The sequence below is a fragment of the Trichophyton rubrum genome (assembly GCF_000151425.1).
Source record: "Trichophyton rubrum CBS 118892 genomic scaffold supercont2.17, whole genome shotgun sequence".
NCBI lineage: Eukaryota > Fungi > Ascomycota > Eurotiomycetes > Onygenales > Arthrodermataceae > Trichophyton > Trichophyton rubrum.
Genome location: NW_003456412.1, coordinates 90297 through 107198, shown reverse-complemented (window position 1 = coordinate 107198; position 16902 = coordinate 90297). Strand labels below are relative to the sequence as shown.

General features: G+C 47.5%; 7 protein-coding genes across 10 annotated transcripts; 3 read left to right on the top strand and 4 right to left on the bottom strand.

Moving 5' to 3' along the window:
- Nucleotides 1-118: 118 nt before the first annotated feature.
- On the top strand, nt 119-445 carry TERG_08616 (uncharacterized protein; the record flags this gene model as incomplete). The annotated part of the gene is made up of 1 exon (XM_003230862.1): nt 119-445. The coding sequence occupies one exon, from the start codon at nt 119-121 to the stop codon at nt 443-445; it is 327 nt and encodes a 108-aa protein (XP_003230910.1).
- A 460-nt stretch (nt 446-905) lies between these two features.
- Nucleotides 906-2664, bottom strand: TERG_08615 (uncharacterized protein; the record flags this gene model as incomplete). The annotated part of the gene is made up of 6 exons (XM_047748985.1): nt 906-1469; nt 1526-1716; nt 1787-2167; nt 2359-2416; nt 2484-2504; nt 2575-2664. The coding sequence occupies 6 exons, from the start codon at nt 2662-2664 to the stop codon at nt 906-908; spliced, it is 1305 nt and encodes a 434-aa protein (XP_047604978.1).
- Nucleotides 2665-4665: 2001 nt separating this feature from the next.
- Nucleotides 4666-4935, bottom strand: TERG_08614 (uncharacterized protein; the record flags this gene model as incomplete). Its single annotated transcript, XM_003230860.2, has 2 exons — nt 4666-4694; nt 4770-4935. The coding sequence occupies 2 exons, from the start codon at nt 4933-4935 to the stop codon at nt 4666-4668; spliced, it is 195 nt and encodes a 64-aa protein (XP_003230908.2).
- A 905-nt stretch (nt 4936-5840) lies between these two features.
- Nucleotides 5841-9888, bottom strand: TERG_08613 (uncharacterized protein; the record flags this gene model as incomplete). Its single annotated transcript, XM_003230859.1, has 2 exons — nt 5841-9494; nt 9547-9888. 2 exons carry the CDS (start codon nt 9886-9888, stop codon nt 5841-5843), a joined length of 3996 nt encoding a protein of 1331 aa, XP_003230907.1.
- Nucleotides 9889-12077: 2189 nt separating this feature from the next.
- TERG_08612 (60S ribosomal protein L39) lies at nt 12078-12303 on the top strand (the record flags this gene model as incomplete). The annotated part of the gene is made up of 2 exons (XM_003230858.2): nt 12078-12083; nt 12163-12303. The coding sequence occupies 2 exons, from the start codon at nt 12078-12080 to the stop codon at nt 12301-12303; spliced, it is 147 nt and encodes a 48-aa protein (XP_003230906.2).
- A 1146-nt stretch (nt 12304-13449) lies between these two features.
- Nucleotides 13450-14205, bottom strand: TERG_08611 (E3 ubiquitin ligase complex SCF subunit sconC; the record flags this gene model as incomplete). Of its 3 annotated transcripts, XM_003230857.1 has the most annotated exons (5): nt 13450-13456; nt 13516-13685; nt 13748-13918; nt 13977-14062; nt 14142-14205. In XM_003230857.1, 5 exons carry the CDS (start codon nt 14203-14205, stop codon nt 13450-13452), a joined length of 498 nt encoding a protein of 165 aa, XP_003230905.1. The 3 variants fall into 3 exon arrangements, with proteins under 3 accessions (XP_003230905.1, XP_047607591.1, XP_047607592.1); XM_047750598.1 differs by lacking the exon at nt 13450-13456 and having other exon boundaries at nt 13512-13685; XM_047750599.1 differs by lacking the exons at nt 13450-13456; nt 13516-13685 and having other exon boundaries at nt 13697-13918.
- Nucleotides 14206-15792: 1587 nt separating this feature from the next.
- TERG_08610 (GPI mannosyltransferase 4) lies at nt 15793-16746 on the top strand (the record flags this gene model as incomplete). Of its 2 annotated transcripts, XM_047748984.1 has the most annotated exons (3): nt 15793-15901; nt 15977-16365; nt 16428-16746. In XM_047748984.1, the coding sequence occupies 3 exons, from the start codon at nt 15793-15795 to the stop codon at nt 16593-16595; spliced, it is 666 nt and encodes a 221-aa protein (XP_047604977.1). In that variant the 3' UTR covers nt 16596-16746. The 2 variants fall into 2 exon arrangements, with proteins under 2 accessions (XP_047604977.1, XP_047607590.1); XM_047750597.1 differs by having other exon boundaries at nt 15977-16746.
- Nucleotides 16747-16902: the final 156 nt, after the last annotated feature.

The following is a 16902-nucleotide window of genomic DNA, read 5'->3' as shown; positions in this document are numbered from 1 at the left end:
CCGCCCCAAGGAACGCTTATCGAGTCAAGGGGCGGGAGATCGGTTTTGTGAACTGCTCCGAAATTGGGTGAAGCATTGGCGAAGCTACCATACTCTGTTTCACGGCTCCGTAGCTGAAATGACCGCAGAACATGATGACGGGATTAAATGGATTTTTACATGGCCAGGATTCGATGAACATCCAAGAGAAAGAAATCTCGAGAGTAACACTGGCAAAGATGTAGTGGAGGGCTGTAGTGTTTGGGCTTTAGAGAATGAATCTGGGATCGGGGTTGAGCTTGGGAAGCTTGGGATGTATCTTACGACGGAAGAGAAGGTGAAGGTGACGAAGGAGCTGGGCGTAGTCTTCTACCCAGACCCGAGAGACTGCCCACCACTTACAGACCTGAATCCTGCGCGCAATGTTTCTTCCAAGGCGCCTATTGAGCAGACTATAAATGGTTAGTTAATTGATGGCTCTCTCGGCACGGGCCGCGACGGCCTTTTCTTGTTCAGATGGACAGACCCAACAGATACTCTCCGACAATATTATGTAGGACTGGACGTATGCGAACTCTTAGGATTCCACGAACCAATTGTTATGAAGAGCTACAGTGTCCCGTATATCCAGTCACAAGTGGCACGACCTTATACACATTCGTCGCTAGCTATACATTTGGGTCTATGTCACGTAGCATGGCATCTGTGGAGAAGAACCTTCAACATGTACTCATAATCTTTGATGGGTGAACGGAAATAGTATTGATTTCATCTCTATGACGGCTAGCTAACTACTAAGAAGAGATAACTATTTATAATATGAAGATATAAATCGCTACGCACGTATCTTACAAGCACCTTTTTAACTGACGATCTTTTGACGGCATATAGAAACAAGCCAGCCCGTACCTATAATGCGAGCCACTCTATGCAGCTGTCACCTCCTCCGGGCCGATAAGTTCATCATATGAGGGCTGTTCTCCTGCATAGAGGGCATTGGCAACAGCCGTAGCAGCAGTTATTAAAGCAATAGCCAGTGTCATGGTATTCCATCCAAGGCGGGCCTTGAGAAACCCTCCTAAAATCGGACCAACAAGTTGTCCGCCAGCAAATGCCATATTATACAGAGCATATCCCTGGGCCACAGGGTTCGCATTGTTCGATGCACCACTGCTCTCAGGGGAGTAAACAACTTCAAACACTTCTGACATTGCGGCAAGAGAAGCCGCGCAGATTGCTAAGCCGTTTGTTGCCAGAAGACCGATCAGTAGAGAATATTCTGCTATGACAGGGTGCTGGACGAAGCGGAGTGGGATTAAAGTTGCAGCTGCAATGGTAAAAGATACCGTGGCAGAGACTCGCGGTCCACATCTGTCAACTATTTTTCCAACTAGGGCGCCAGCCATGCCGGGAATCGCCATAATGAAAAAGACCAGTCCTATACTGCTGGAAGACCAGTGGAACGACTCGATTAGGAAGAGGGGAAGGGTCTAGGAAAGGTCAGGAAGCCGTCTTGTTTTTCATGAGAGGAAAGAGTTCGCCTTACTGTTTCAAATGCAGAAAAGGTAAGGGCACCAACTAGACCACCTAATAAAGCCACAAGGAGACGCCTTTGGCCCAGCAAATGGAATATTTGAAACGTTGAACTGGGTTTATTTGAGTCATTAGTAGTGGATGTCGGGGGTTGCAGCAACGGCGAGCGTTCATCACTTTCCATAACTTTCCACTGTTTGGCAGCTGAGAAACGCTCTTATCAGCGTCCGTGTTCGAGAGTAGTGAAATGAAAGGATAAGGAAAAAGGTCATACTACTAGGCTCAATCAAGACCACCCGCAAGATAACGTCCAAAATTATCAATCCAATTGGCACGTAGAAAGCTCCATAGAATCCAAGTTTGTCGTACAACACTCCACCAGCAGCGGGGCCTAATAAAGATCCCAGACTCAGGCCCATGGTAGTGTATCCCATGGCTTCTGCAACTCTGCTATCATCCACGGTATCAACGACAAGTGCAAGCCCAGCAACCCAAACAGCAGCACCGGAGAATCCCTGGAGACCCCTGGCAATCGCGAATAAAGCAGGGGACCTAGCCAGCATGAAAAGTGCCGTCGAAAGCGCGAGAGCGAGCAGGCCTGCAATGAATGGCCCTTTCGGTGATTTGGTTCTATCCGCGATATACCCGAATATTGCTACAGTTATTGTTTTTTTAACGGGTGAGTTCGAAGAGAATGAGAGACGATAGACGTACGGGATCCCAGTAGGAGAGTTCCGCCGTAAGTTGCTAGTAGAACTGACATCCAGCTTTGAGCTATGCCAATATGTTAGTAAGTCATTCATCAAAACAGTTGGAGAAACTATGCATTCAATGCTCTGTACGCACCATCATCAGGCGATACTCCGATACGGTCAACAAGGGCTTTCGGGATAATAGGTACAATCTAGTGCGAATTGTAAACATCTGATGAAGCACTCTGCTGGGTAATGAGTTGTGTCGTTGTTTCATACCATGCTGTAAAGAAATATGTCCTATGACGCTGTTAGGAGGCCATTCTCGAACGGTGCACCGTAATTCCTGACAACAGTCGGTATTACTTACCACAAAGATAGCAATGGACACAACGAGAATGATAAACGCCTCCGATGACCGCGCCTCCAGCAGCCATGGTTTGGACTGCATCTTCGACATTTTGGTTTGTATTCGCGGTCTCTGAAATGGAATGAAGAGGGATTGTGAGTTTCAGGCCATTGAAGTCAACGTGAAGTTGAATCTCAGAAAGAAAACAACTATCTTGAAGGGCAGGTTCAGAAATTGAGATCAGGCCTATCACAAATTTAGACCAGGGTTGCAAATGTCAGCTTTGGGCGGAATAGCAATATCTCGTATCACTCGAAATTTAGACAAAAGCAATTATACTAACAGAAAATACACTATCAACCACATCGACACAAAGGTATAAAACTTCCAATTTGGTATAGATGCCTTGAGTACGTGAAGGTTGACGTAATGGATTTCAACTTGAGCTGTAGCCCCTAAGGAGGTGTATGTAGAGACAATTTGTACCAAGTCCTTCGAGTGTCCAAGGTGACACGGCAAGGTAACACAAAAAAAAAAAAAAAAATAGAGACGAATCAAAATGGTTGAAGAAGGATTCACATTCACCTGCATGGCTGAAATACTAACACTGACTAGTGATTGCCTTGGCTGAATGGGGAGAAACAGGATCCCGGAGTTATCACTTTCCTTTATTTAGGGCATTTCTGTTATTCCGTCAACGATTGAACATAACGGTGCCAATGAGAATAAATTAAGAATATGCAGTTATAGTACAAGTGGAGGTCTTACCTTGCTACTTATCGACTAGCCGAGTCACCTCTTATTCAGTTTATTAAGTATGGCACTGTAGTCTCCGAGAAATAGAGTAAGTCATCGGTTGCTGTAGAGGCATTTGTTAGTATAAATCATCTATATAGCTGTTCCAAATCAACCCAAACAATATGCCTTGGACGAGGAGAATGGTTACATGACATTCCTAAAGCCGGAAAACGGATTTGTTGCTAAAGTATGTATGGGAAGCAACCATACTAAAGGTCCCAATGGTATTGTCGAGAGGCTATAAAATATTTCGGCAGAGAATTTTAAAGTCAGGTATTCAAGTTATTAACAGGTTGTGAGCCGAGAGGGTATCTGACAGCATCGAGAAAAAGGCTCAAATGAGATGGTCACAGAGTGTTGACGCGTAACAATAAAACCGAGGGACAGTCAGACGTAACCCAATCTGTTTGAACCTTTATTGCAAACGTTGTGATGGCCATAGTTAAGTATATTCCGTCATATTCATCCCATATAGTACCTTGGGCATTTTGTAGGGGTATATTATTGAGTATCCTTCGCTTAAAAATGCTCCGGATTAGCACTGGCCAGGAGGGAGAAAGTCTCAAGGACAGAGACGGCCAGGGTTCAAGCCAACTTTTTCATCCATAACAAGAGCATGGTTTCTGAATAAAGCCAAGGAGGTATGAAGTGAGTGAGGTCTGTTTAGTCCACAATAAGGCCACTATAAATCTACATCACAACAAGTAGTTGATAAGTTGATAAGTTGATAAGTATGCAATGGAAAGAGAGAGTGGGTTTTGGCCGAAGGCGTGGGAATGAAAGTGAAATATAAAGAGCCTGGCGGTCGTATACACTGAATAGCCATTTCACATCATATATAGACTGACAAACACTCAAAACCAGATCCACAGGATCGGTGTGGTGCATTATGACGATTGTTGATGTCGATGTCTCTTGACGTCAAGTTACGCGAAATTAAGGCCAGCGGCTCCACTAAGCTTCCCTTCGAAACCTACCTAACCTGGAAAGCTGGTGCTCACGTGAAATCTAGTCACGTGCAGGACAATTTAGGTTTGTGGGATCCAAGCTCACTTGCCCCTGCCAGACCGAGCCTCTCAGTCTTCAAACGTGGAATAGATATTTCAAATATGCATCCCATAAGACGATATATTTCGAAAGACTAAGTACTAATTGACTGCTTGATAATTAAGCATTTGGCAAAAAGAATGCACTGAGACGGTCACTACTCCAGATGCCCAACCGCAAATAAGCCCTTCCGCGTCATTCCTGCCCACTGACATGCATGTCCACAAGATATCACCGGTTCAGTAGGCCAAATCATCGGACGCATGGTCATAAATTGATCTTCCGCTTTTCAAGGCCTTTGACAAGTTAGAAGCTGAGGCTCAATAAAGTTTCAGATCAGCTGTGCTGCATCTAGAAGTAAGAAGCCATACTTGCTGTCACAATCATTGCTGCAACACCAGCAATCTCTGTACCCAAAGCCTCCGCAACCGCCGCAGCCAAAGCCCTCTTTCTGGCATCTTTCATTACATTCTTTCGAACCGATACCGGCGCCTGGGCAACTGCCGGAATGCCTCCAAGTAGGGTCCGGGGATCCATCACACCTGGCACTCACAGAGATGACTAGAGCAGCCAAGGCAAGGAAAACGGTGTACTTCATTCTGCTTAAGACAGCTGATGAATAAGATGGCTTTGAGCGAATATTGTGGTGAATATTGTGATGTTGTCTTATCTAAAGGTGAGCTGAGAAATTATTTTTGGGGTATCTCCCTGGGATGCAGGAGGCCATATTTATATCTGTCTTTTGCTGCTTAGCTGCTACAGCCTAACTACGGAATCTGGGTGAGATCCATGGCCTCCTCTTTTCGTGTGCTGATCTTTGGCATTCGGTTCAATCAAATCCGAAGATCGTTGATTTAAGTGGTAGGCCAGTTAGAGAATATTGGTCAATCGCACCATCGGGCTGTTCTGAAATTGGAAGCCATTCGTATATGCAGAGACAGAGAGAGAAAGGGTGAGGCTGTGGTTGGTTTTGTCGTGTGTCACACAAAGTACTGCTGGAACTGCCCAGCTCGTAAAATCCGCAGAGCTTTGAGATACGAGCTTGATAAAAGCAGAAGACTTGGAGAGAGCCAATTGAGGTCAGGAAGGGGAGGAGGGGTGACACTGCTTTTCAAGAGAGAACAAAAGCTATATTGATTCATTATTGGTCTATATGCATGTAAGAGACTAAAAAAAGAGATGCGACCATCTAAGCGTTGCTTCGCCACGACGATCTTCGGCCTAGACCAGAACGCCAAATATGGATATATACAGGAGAGGGTGAGAGGTACCGTATGTAAATGGGGTCAAACTGTACAAGGAAGTGGGAAATATATACCGAAATAGCATAAACAGAAACTTTTCCCGCCAACTACATGGAAACGGGGAAGAAGAAGAGTGGATAGATATTAATATAAATGTGAAGGGTAGGGTTGGGAAAACTAGTGGGTATATGTGTAACATTAATGAGTTTTCTCAAGGCTCTGCATATGAACCAACTCATAATATCGGCCCTTATTTTGAAGGAGTTCGTGATGAGTGCCACTCTCAACAATGCGGCCCTGATCGAAGACATAGATAATGTCTGCCTTTTGAATAGTACTGAGTCGGTGAGCAACAGCAATAGTCGTTCGACCCTTCGCAGCGGCATCAAGGGCAGCTTGAACCACCTTTTCGGATTCAGAGTCAAGTGCTGATGTAGCCTCGTCAAGGAGGAGAACCTTTGGATCTCGTATTAAAGCACGGGCGATCGCAATACGTTGCTTCTGTCCACCAGATAGCATACTTCCCTTGCTCCCGACAACAGTGGCAAAACCATCGGGCAGGGACATGATGAAGTCATATATGTTGGCAGCCTTGCATGCAGCAAACACTTGCTCATCAGGGACGTCATCTCTGTCGACTCCGAGGAGAACGTTGTCCCGTATTGTTCCCTGGTAGAGAGTAGGCTCCTGACTAACGAGCGCTAGATGGCTTCGGTAAGAGTTAACGTTAAGCCTTGAAATGTCCTTTCCGTCAATATATACACCGCCAGATAATGTGTCGTAGAACCTTTCTACAAGAGCAATGGTAGTACTCTTGCCACATCCACTAGGCCCAACCAATGCAATATATTGGCCAGGCTTGACAGTGAGGTTGAGGCCACGAAGCACAGGCTGTTCTGGACGTGTGGGGTACCTGAAATGCACATCGCGGAACTCAATAGTACCTTCAACGGTTTCAAGCTTCTCGCCGTCGGGTGACTCAATGTCAATTGTTGGCACACGGTCAAATAACCTCTTGAAATCAGCGGCTGCACTCTTTGCCTTGCCCATATCAGGTGAGAAGGAAAAGACGATTCCAGCAGACTGAGAGCCAAAGATAACGCAAGAGATGCACAAGAAAAATTGGAATGCATTATATTCTCCCTTTCCAAGAAGGCCGCCGCCATACCAGAAGCCAAGAGCAAGACAGAAGAAGGAGAAAGATTGCGAAGCAGCATATAGAAGCGAGGATTTGGCAACAGATCTCAAACTCTTCTTTGCCTGATCATTAAGTTGGCCTTCGTAAATCTCCATTACGCCGTTTTCTCTAGTAAGAGAAGCAACAGTGCGGATAGAGGAAGTGGCTTCACAAGCGTAGCTTGCAGAAGACTCGTATGCCTTTTTTGCTCTTGTTTGGAATTGTGCGAGAATCCAAAATCGATAGAATCCGCAGAGAAGAAGGACAGGGACAGTGGAAATGCAGACAAGGGCAAGTTTCCATCCAAAGGCGAGAGCAACAGTCAAAGCAACGATGAGAGTAGTGCTAACCATCAGGATTGTTCCGAGGGTAGCGCCGCTCACGCCAGAAAGATGCTTCGTTTCGGTTGAGAGGAACGAAGTTAATGCACCAGTGCTGTTCTCAGAGAGATCGAAGAAGGCAATATCTTGTCGAAGCATTGCACGGAAGGATTTGCTGCGTGCTCGATAAATCAAACTCTCAGAGCACAAAGCGAAGATAACACCCTGGGCGGACTGTGTGATCAGCTGGACCAGACCCAACATCAAGAACATCAGGGACCAAAAATTGGCATCTTCGCGCAATTTGCCATATAATGATGGCGGGAGAGAAAGTGTTGTGATACCCTTGGCAAAGAAGACGGATTGAACGGGCTGGCCAGCACCAGAAAGAACGGCAAAGAAGAATCCACAGAGCATTATCAATCTCTCTGGCTTGTTGAATCCAGCTATGAATCGTATCAAAGTCCCAAGTGAGTATTCGGTTTCTTTCTCTTGACCACGTTTTTGGGACAGTATAACGCTGGAGAGGGACTTCTTGGTATCTATTCGTCCGAGATTGGCCTCAACATCTTCATCAGGGTATTTTCCGGAGTTGACACTCTTTGCAGGAACAGAAATCTGGCGCGAGATTTCCTTCTCCTTCTCGAGCACCGCCTCATCCTCGGATTCTTCTCCACGCTCCTCATTGATCTTTTGAGCTTCAACGAGTTGAAGGTATGTGCCTTTCTTATCAACGAGCTCATCGTGAGTACCCTGTTCAGCAATGCGGCCACCGACAATCACAACAATGTTATCAGCAGATTTAATAGTGGATAAACGGTGGGCGATGACAATAGTGGTTCTTCCTCTAGAGGCGGCATCAAGAGCGGCTTGTACTACGCCCTCGGACTTGGTATCGAGAGCAGACGTGGCTTCATCAAGCAGCAATATTTTAGGATCGCTTACAATGGCACGAGCAATAGCAATACGCTGCTTCTGGCCACCGGATAAAAGGAAACCACGCTGACCGACATCCGTTGCATAGCCATCCGGCAGCCCCATAACGAAGTCATGAGCATTGGCCTCCTTGGCCGCACTGACGATCCGTTCCTTGATTTGCTCCTCGGATTCGTTTTCCATTGGGGAGCCAATCAACCCTAATCGGATGTTTTCAAAAATAGTAGTTCCGAATAACGTTGGTTCTTGGCTGACAAGGGAGATTTGTTGACGGAGCCATCGGAGGTTGAGGGTCTTGATATCACGGCCATCCAGGAAAACAGAGCCAGCAACTGGGTTATAGAATCGCTCCAACAACCCAACAACGGTACTCTTTCCGGAACCTGAGGGGCCAACAAGAGCAGTGGTTTTGCCCTTGGGGACAACAAGGTTAATATCTTCCATGACAACAACCTCAGGGCGGGATGGGTAGATATGCTTAATACCACGGAACTCGATAGTTCCCTCCACGTTTTCAATGGTATCTCCCTCATCAGAACCTGGGTCAATTGCTGAAACACGGTCGATAGTGCTGAAAATCTTAGCACCGGCGGAAATAGCAGAAGCGAAAGCCTGGGTATTAGGAGCAACATTTCCAATGCTAAAGGATCCAATAACAATCGCAAGGAGGATGTTGACGATGGCAGACAGGTCTGTTTCGCCACCGACGAGGAAGCGTGATCCCATCCAAAATCCGAGACCGTAGTTTGAGTACATGATAGCCATCATAGAGCCAAACATGATGCCCAACATCATTTGAAGCCTGCGCCCCCATTTTCTCGCTTCTCTCAAATGCACTTCGTACTGCCTTGCAAGTTTCTCTTGGGTTCCAAAGGCGGTGGCATTTCTGATAGAGCTGATCACTTCCTCTGCAACAGTGCCTCCTTCACCATAGCTTACCAATGTCATCCTCCCAGACTTGACCACGAACCTAGATATACCACCCATAACCAGAACCATCGCGACAATAGTCGAGGTGCAGATCAGTGCAAGCTTCCAGTATCGAACGTATCCGATAATAAAGGCGCTGAAGAAGGTCGATAGGGCAGTCAGAGTCAAGCCAACTTTTTCTGATATTCCATCTTGGATAAGATTTGTGTCTGCCGTGATGCGAGTGGTGACTTCTCCAGCCCCAAGCTTGTCGAAGAAACCGATGTTCTGGCGTAGAATTGCATGGAGATATCTTGCACGTATCTTCTGAGTGATGTGTTCACCAACGTAGATGAAACCCACGGTGGATACATAGAGGAGAATGAATTGGGCAATTCCAAGGTAAACGAAGTAGAGAGAATTTCTCGTCAATATACTGTTGAACTCATCATAGGTGATTCTATGGAGAGCAATATCTCGAAATGTGCCGGCGAGGGAACCAAAAAGGACCTATAACATGTCAGCCATAAAATAAACTTTCGGGCTTGGACAGTATACATACTGTAAATAGCGGTAGGGCGGCACCGGCTGCAATAGAAGCTAAAGAAACGATGGCGAGGAGTATCATATCATTCCTGGTTGCATATCGAAATAATGTGCCGTAGGTAGCCTTCACCTCAGGGATGAACAATTGCTGCTTGAGTATCTCTCGTTCGTGCTCGGGCAGGTGAGCAAGTTGAGCATCTAGATCCTCCGGGGTCAAGCTCTTTGTGGCATCCGAGTTCCCCTTCTTAGCAACCTTTTCCTTATCGGAAGTTGACGATGACGACGAAACTGGGTTTCGAATTTCCTGCTTGCTGACATCGTCGTTCTGGGTATTCGGTTTCTCGCTCGGTTCAACCATTTTTGACTCGTTTGTTAAAACAAGAAAGAAGATTCAGAAACGGTACAACCCCTTCAAAAGAGGGAAGAGGCCGGTGATGTAAATCAGGTCATGCGGTTCTCAGTAGTCCGTTGAACGACGATGCAATCAATAGCTGCGAACGGGCCGAGCAGAGCAAAACAGTGCCCGCTGGGGTGATTATTCCACAAGGTAATTTAAGATAGGTGCTGAAGATGATGACATGAACCCACGGGCCGGCAGAGGAGGGGGAGAAACTGCTGGGTCCTTTATATACCTCAACGCCATCTGGTGGGAAAAAAAGGTCCACCCGCGCTAAAGGGGTGTTCATTCACCGGGCAGCCCCATATCCGTCTTGGAGAACTCTGGAACTTAACACACCCCTGCACGGAGTCTGGAGACGGAGTATCCGAAATATGCCTTCGGTACTGACCTTCACTAAAAATACGATACTGCGGGTTGTCTGGTTGGCTGCCATGCGACATTGAGAAGCTTTACGTTAGAAGCTTTCCCTGCCTATCATTTGCTTCCCTCATCCACGGTATGATGGCGCCCATAGTGTAACGACGCTCATTACACAAGCTGCGTCGTTACATCATAGAGTGTTGTTGAATGCACTCTTGTTGACGCATGTGCAGGATGTAATAATACAGTCATAGGCATAAAAAAAAGTTATGCATCTTTGAAAACTTCGGTTGACTCACCTCGAATACGAGCCAGCGAATAAGATGATTTGGTCGCAATCATATCTCAATCGGGGACATGGGTCGTATAGATAAATTTATGTCAACAGATGGACTGCGTATGCAGACACCAGTCATTTCTATTCCGTTCTTTTGCATGGATTGCTTTGATATTCGCGAGTTTCAGGTTGTTGCCCACGTTTCTAGGGTGGCCAGGCAGCAAAGTGAAGTGCGTATTCTGAGGTTGCTGAATGCGGCGCGAAAAGCTTAACTCCGGAAGGGATCCAGTTGCTTAACTACCGCACCTTCAATCTATCCGATTCCCGAGACTAGGCTGCAGCATTTCGTTGCTTTCCCTGGCTTGCTCCGAATTGAATTGAGGGAGCCTGCTATACTCAATGAATACGCCATACGCAATACGCCGTAAGTTGGCAGGGACCTTGGCAGATTTGTTGAATCCTGATTGATACTGCTCAAGTTTGAAGTGCAGAAACTGCGCTTGTGTGTGGATCAATCGGCCTTGGAAAAATCCTTTTAGTCGTCGGCAGCCGAGTAATCGTCGGGAGCGAAGAAGAGTATTGGGAGGATGGCTCTTGCGCTAAATCCAGTTTGGTCTCCGCTCGCTTAGAAACTGAGAAAGCGAGGAGTGGCTCAACCCCCTGATCCACTTGCCATTACAGATTCGTTTGGCAGACTGCTGAAGCTCAACAAGAGCCCCATTTACTCCGTACCTAGACGTCCCCTATTTCTGGCGGGAACTTGATTTGACCGCCCAAAAGGGATGTCAGACACCACAGGACAGAACGAGAGAGCACCGTGGTGGCGGTAAGGGGTCCTTACCCCAATCGAAAAACATCCAGTTTAGTTCAAGCTTTTCAAGGAAATTCTTCGTTCCTCGTTTACTCGTTTACCGAGATGAGGATAGAGGATGTGTTACATTTGTCATGGGGGCTGGATGTTGGGTAAATTCGGCGGATACGGGGGATTGTGCGTTCCGTGGTCATCCCCAAGTTGGACGCCGCCCAATCCTTCGTCCTGCGTGCCTTGAATAGGCATCACGGATCGCTCCGAGTCCATCAGGCATCAACGATAATGATGATGATCTCCAGTCAAATCGTAACCCTAAAATGAAGACTCATAGTTAACCTTCACCTCGACTGTCAGCCCCTCGCGTCTCATGAAGCATGCATCTTCCTGGACGTCAAGTTCCTATCCATAGATCAGAAACAGCCAGCCCAAACGGCCAACCCAGCCCAATCCAACCCATAGAGCTCTTGTAGTTAGCTGCACGGCGTCGTCGAGAAGTTCCACGTTTGTCGTCGTTGTTCGTCGTTAACAAAACTTCTCGAAGCGAGATTGATCTAATCACGTGACATCCCAAACCAGCCAAGCGAGCCAAGCCCACTTCACACAGAACTTCTGCCTTTTTGAATTCCTGACGATAGAAAAAGTTCACGTCGCAACGCTCGAAATATCCAAGGACGCGACAGTTCACGAAACACCGTCAAGATGCCTGTAAGTTGGCTGAAGATGATGAGGGGGGCAGCGGGATGGCGTTATTAAAGGAGTGCCGGTACTGATCGATTCGCTACAGAGCCACAAGTCCTTCCGCACCAAGCAGAAGCTTGCCAAAGCCCAGAAGCAGAACAGACCTATCCCACAGTGGATTCGGTTGAGAACTGGCAACACCATCAGGTATGATGCTCTTTGCTGCGTTGGTATGGTGGTTTTGTGAATGAATGTGCCTGCGTGCGTGCGTGTGTATGGAGTGTATGGGACCAGTCGAGGGGTATGAAATGGAAAGTCTGCGGGCGGAGAAAATGTCGATATTTCTCGAAGTGAGAGGTCGCCAGTCGTCGATGGTACGCTGGGAGTGTTACTATGCGACGAGAGCTTGATCAATACCGATATGTGGAACTGAGAAACGACGCCTATCGCCATATACTATGCAACGTCCAAGCAACCAGGCTCAGCACATACAGGTGGACGCACACACACACGCACACACACACAAACATCTGGGGAACCACCGCCTCATATCTTCGGACATAAACTAACAAGATATCCCAACAGATACAACGCCAAGCGAAGACACTGGCGCAAGACCCGTCTCGGAATCTAAACGGTTACTCTCAGCCCCATTTCCGACTCTACATACATTCTCGTCCATTTCTATCCCAACAATTTCACGTCTCGACCCTTCGACCTTTGACAATCGCCACATAAGTCGCACCAAGTGCTTACACCGGATGGGGTATAAAATGAACAATGAATGAAATGTTTCTGCTACGAGGATATGGATAGGGATAGTCAAAAAGAAAAGCAATACAAGGAAATGTTTCCCATGTGGCTAAAATTTGTTTGGTCCTGGTGCATTTATCGGACCTATAGCATATTAGACCACATTTGTAGAGAAGTAGTGTAAAAGAAACAGCGTCGAGGAGTTGTAAATGTTTGTTTTTCAATGGCTCATACTATTGATGTATTCCTGTAGTAACTTGAACTGCGTAACTTCCCTAGCTACTGTACCGACCGGGTGTGTTTTCCCTTGAACAAAAGCAAGAATGAGAACGATGATGATGATCATGATGATGATGCAACCAGCCCATATTCTACGAAGGAAAGGGATAGAGAAAATAAACAATAATGTTGGGGGTAGAAGTTGAGTATTGAACAGCAGGGCAAACCAAACGCCTCTCGTGTAATGGGGAGGGAACAAACAGGAAAGAGAGTAAAAAGACAAAGAGTCAACATATCAAGAAGGGGTAAAGAAGCCGTGTCGTTTGAGAGTAAAGATGAGACGGAACGTTTCTTTTGAGGGAGAGGTTCATGATCACGTAGACATCGTGTAAGGATGGGGTAAGTAGTATGCTTTTGTGTTTTAGCGGCTAGATGTGTTGTTAGCTATATATAAGTAGCAGAAAAGCGGCCAGGAGAGGAAGCTTACTCTTCAGCCCACTCGTTCTCACGGCGGATCTGGTCCTCTTCTTCTGGAGTGAAGTCGTTCTGGATGTTGAAGGTCTTGCGGATCTCCTCGGGGGACTTGCCCTTGATCATGTTTGCGACGGTCTTGCATCCAACGTCGAGCAAGGCCTTGATGTCGAGGTAATTGGCAGCCTAGTAAGATGTTAAAACACCACTTCAATGGATCTTCTTACACGGAAGAGGGGATAACGAACGAGAATGATTTCGAAGAGCATCTCCTGGTCGACCTGCATGAACTTCTGGTCCCACTCGTCGATGTCGGTGGTCTTGCGGCGGGAGTCGACGTCGTCGTCGCCGGTGCTTGGGGGGTCGCCCTTGTGGTGCTCACACCACTCGATGACTTTCTTGAGAACAGACTCGTTGACCTGTGGATGATGTAATTAGCTATCAAGTATGACAGAGGAAGGAAAAGGTAAAACGCACGTTGGGGATGGGAATGGGTTCGCCGGAGTCGCCGAGATCCTCGAGCATGTTCTTGATCAGGATGGAGCGCTCAGCTACCTGGCGTTCTGTAGATGTTGTTAGTTAGTTAGTCGCTGTGTGGAGAGGCTGTTGCCTGGTGCCGGAGCGGCAAGGGTGTGTGCCTACCGATAGTGACTTCAACCCCATCGGAGCTGGTCAAGGTGATCTTGTTTGTCGCAGTGGAAGCCATGATTAATCTGGGAGAGAAAGAAGCGTGTTCTGGTGGTGTCGAGGAGTGTTAGAGTGTTGTGTGTGCGTGTGTTCTGGTGGAAGCAGTCAGTTGATGCACCTTACGCTGGGTAAGCAGTTCGTGAAGCTAGTTGTATGTATTGTCGTTGGAGGGGTCGGAGAAGAGCTGGGGAAACAAGGCGTACTGAGTGGGTTTTTATAGAGCCAGCAACAGGCGGGGAGTTCAGAGGAGAGAGAAGAGCCGTCAGCTTTGTCGGCTGCTTGATGCCGGTATTATTATTTATTGTTGGTGTAGCCGTTGTCGTTGTCGTTGTCGTTGTCGTTGTTTGTTCGCTGGAGTCGAAGAAGTCGAAGAAGGAGAAGAAAATAAGAGGAAGCCGAAAGAGGAAAAGGGCGGCTAAGTGTCACGTGATAATACTCTTTCTTATGAAGCGGGAAAAGTCGATGATGGCATAAATGAAGAATGAAGAGAAGAAGAGGAAGAAAAGAAGAAGAGAAGTCGATGATGAAAGATGGAAGAAGAGAAGGAAGTCAAAAGAGGGCAAAGAGGCAAAGGCTGGCTCATGGATGCAACAGCAGCAAAGTTACGTCTGGCTAGTTACCCGCTGGGGAGCCTCCATCTTTCCAGCAGTTACATAGTGACTACCAGCCATACAGAGGTGAAGGAGCAGATATTGGCAAAGAAGTGTCAGGTAAGAGATTGAGAGAGAGAATACCATAGACAGTGAGAGTCTAAGTAAGGGTTTCTAGGTATGTCTCCCTGGATACGGCCTTGACTGCTCCTAGTATGCGCTTCTCCTCCGTATCTACAACGGCTAAAAGTACTTTCGACTTCTGCTCCATCAAAGTAGCTTTAGCCTTTCAGATCAGTAAATAACCAGCTAAATCACTTCGCCAACATCAGTCCAGATGGTCAGAGAGGGCCAGGATAGTCCAGAGGGCCTTCAGATGGCTGCCTCGCTGTCCTCTCACTAGCCAGTCAGTCAAATACTCTGCCATGTCTACGCCGCACCAGGATAAAGCAAGTAAGACAGCTTCATAGCCATCCAAGGCCGTCAGAGATCCTCCTGTTCAACTCGTTAAACTGCTGGCCATCGCCCTCGATCTCCGTTGAAAAGCTTCTCCTGTGCAATCTGATGTGAGCTGTGCCTGTCATTGGCTGTTCGTATTTCATCTTCCCTTTCTTCTTCTCCTTTCAGATCCTGCATCTTCACCATCTTCCCTTTGCTGGCCCTTTCGTCTCTTCTCCTTGTCCCTGTCTGTCTATCTGTCTGTCTATCTGTCTGTCTATCTGTCTGTCTATCTGTCTGTCTATCTGTCTGTCTATCTGTCTGTCTATCTGTCTGTCTGTCCAGCATGTCCTGCTAGCTGCACTGCGGCTACATCTACCAACCCACTCACTAACAAGCTGCTGCCACCTGTAACTAACTACTACTAGCCCTTTAGTTGCCTGCAGTGGCTTGAGTGAATGCGCCAGACAGACATGCCCGGCCCTCTGATGCGCCCGCAGACTCTTCTCTAGACAGCCAGACAGTCCCAGACGCGGACAGGCAGTCGCTCAAAAAAAATAAATAAATAAATACTCACCATGTGGCGGAGGACGTATCTCCTGCTCCTGCTGGTGCGCGTCTACCTCGCCCTCTGCCCAAGCTACATCCATCCAGACGAGAACTTCCAGGGCCCCGAGCTCTTTGCCGGTAAAGGCTGCGCTGCCCCCTATAGTTCCTCCCCCACTAAGCCTGCATCAAGTCCGAACTAATTAACCGTTCCAGGCCGGCTGTTCTCCTTTCCGTCGCATCTAACGTGGGAATTCACCTCCGACACGCCCATACGCAGCATCTTCCCGCTATGGCTCGTCTACGGCCTGCCCATGACACTGCTCAAGTGGCTCTGGGCAGAGACTGGCAACGACAACCCAAACCCGCCGCCGCAGCTGATATACCATGTCCTGCGCCTGACCATGTTCCTGCTCAGTCTCATCCTCGAGGACTGGGCCATACATGAGCTGGTGCCGAATCCGCGGCGCAGGAGGCAGGCTGTCGTGCTTGTGGCCAGCTGCTATGTTACCTGGACATATCAGACGCATACCTTTTCAAACTCGCTGGAGACGCTGCTGGTGCTCTGGAGCTTGGTCTTGATACAGCGTATTGTCGAGAACAAGGTGGGTTGTCTTCTACTAGCTATTCAGTGATATTATATAGATTGGTGCTGACGGATATTTAGCATCGGTCGTCGGTGTTTACTTGTGCTTTTCTCTCGCTCGTGGTTGTCATGGGCGGGTTTAACAGAATCACTTTTCCCGCTTTCATCATGATACCCGCACTGCAGCTAGTGCCTCGTTTCATTGACAAGTACGTACCATCTATATCTACACATACATCTATGTACTAACAGCCTGTAGACCCCTCTCATTAATTTCTCTCGCATTCTTCGGCCTGCTATTCTCCTTCTTCGCAATCGCCATTGACACAGCCTTCTACACCCTCCCAGACTCCCTCTCAGCCTTCATCCGAAACCCAACCATAACACCACTAAACAACCTCCTCTACAACTCCGATAGCTCAAATCTGGCCTCTCACGGGGCTTCATCGACGCTACAACCACCTCCTAGTCGATCCTCCCCTTGCTCCTGGGTCCTGCATACATCGTTTCAATCTGAGTCCCTGTTCACCCGGGGCATGGTATCACCTACTTTCCA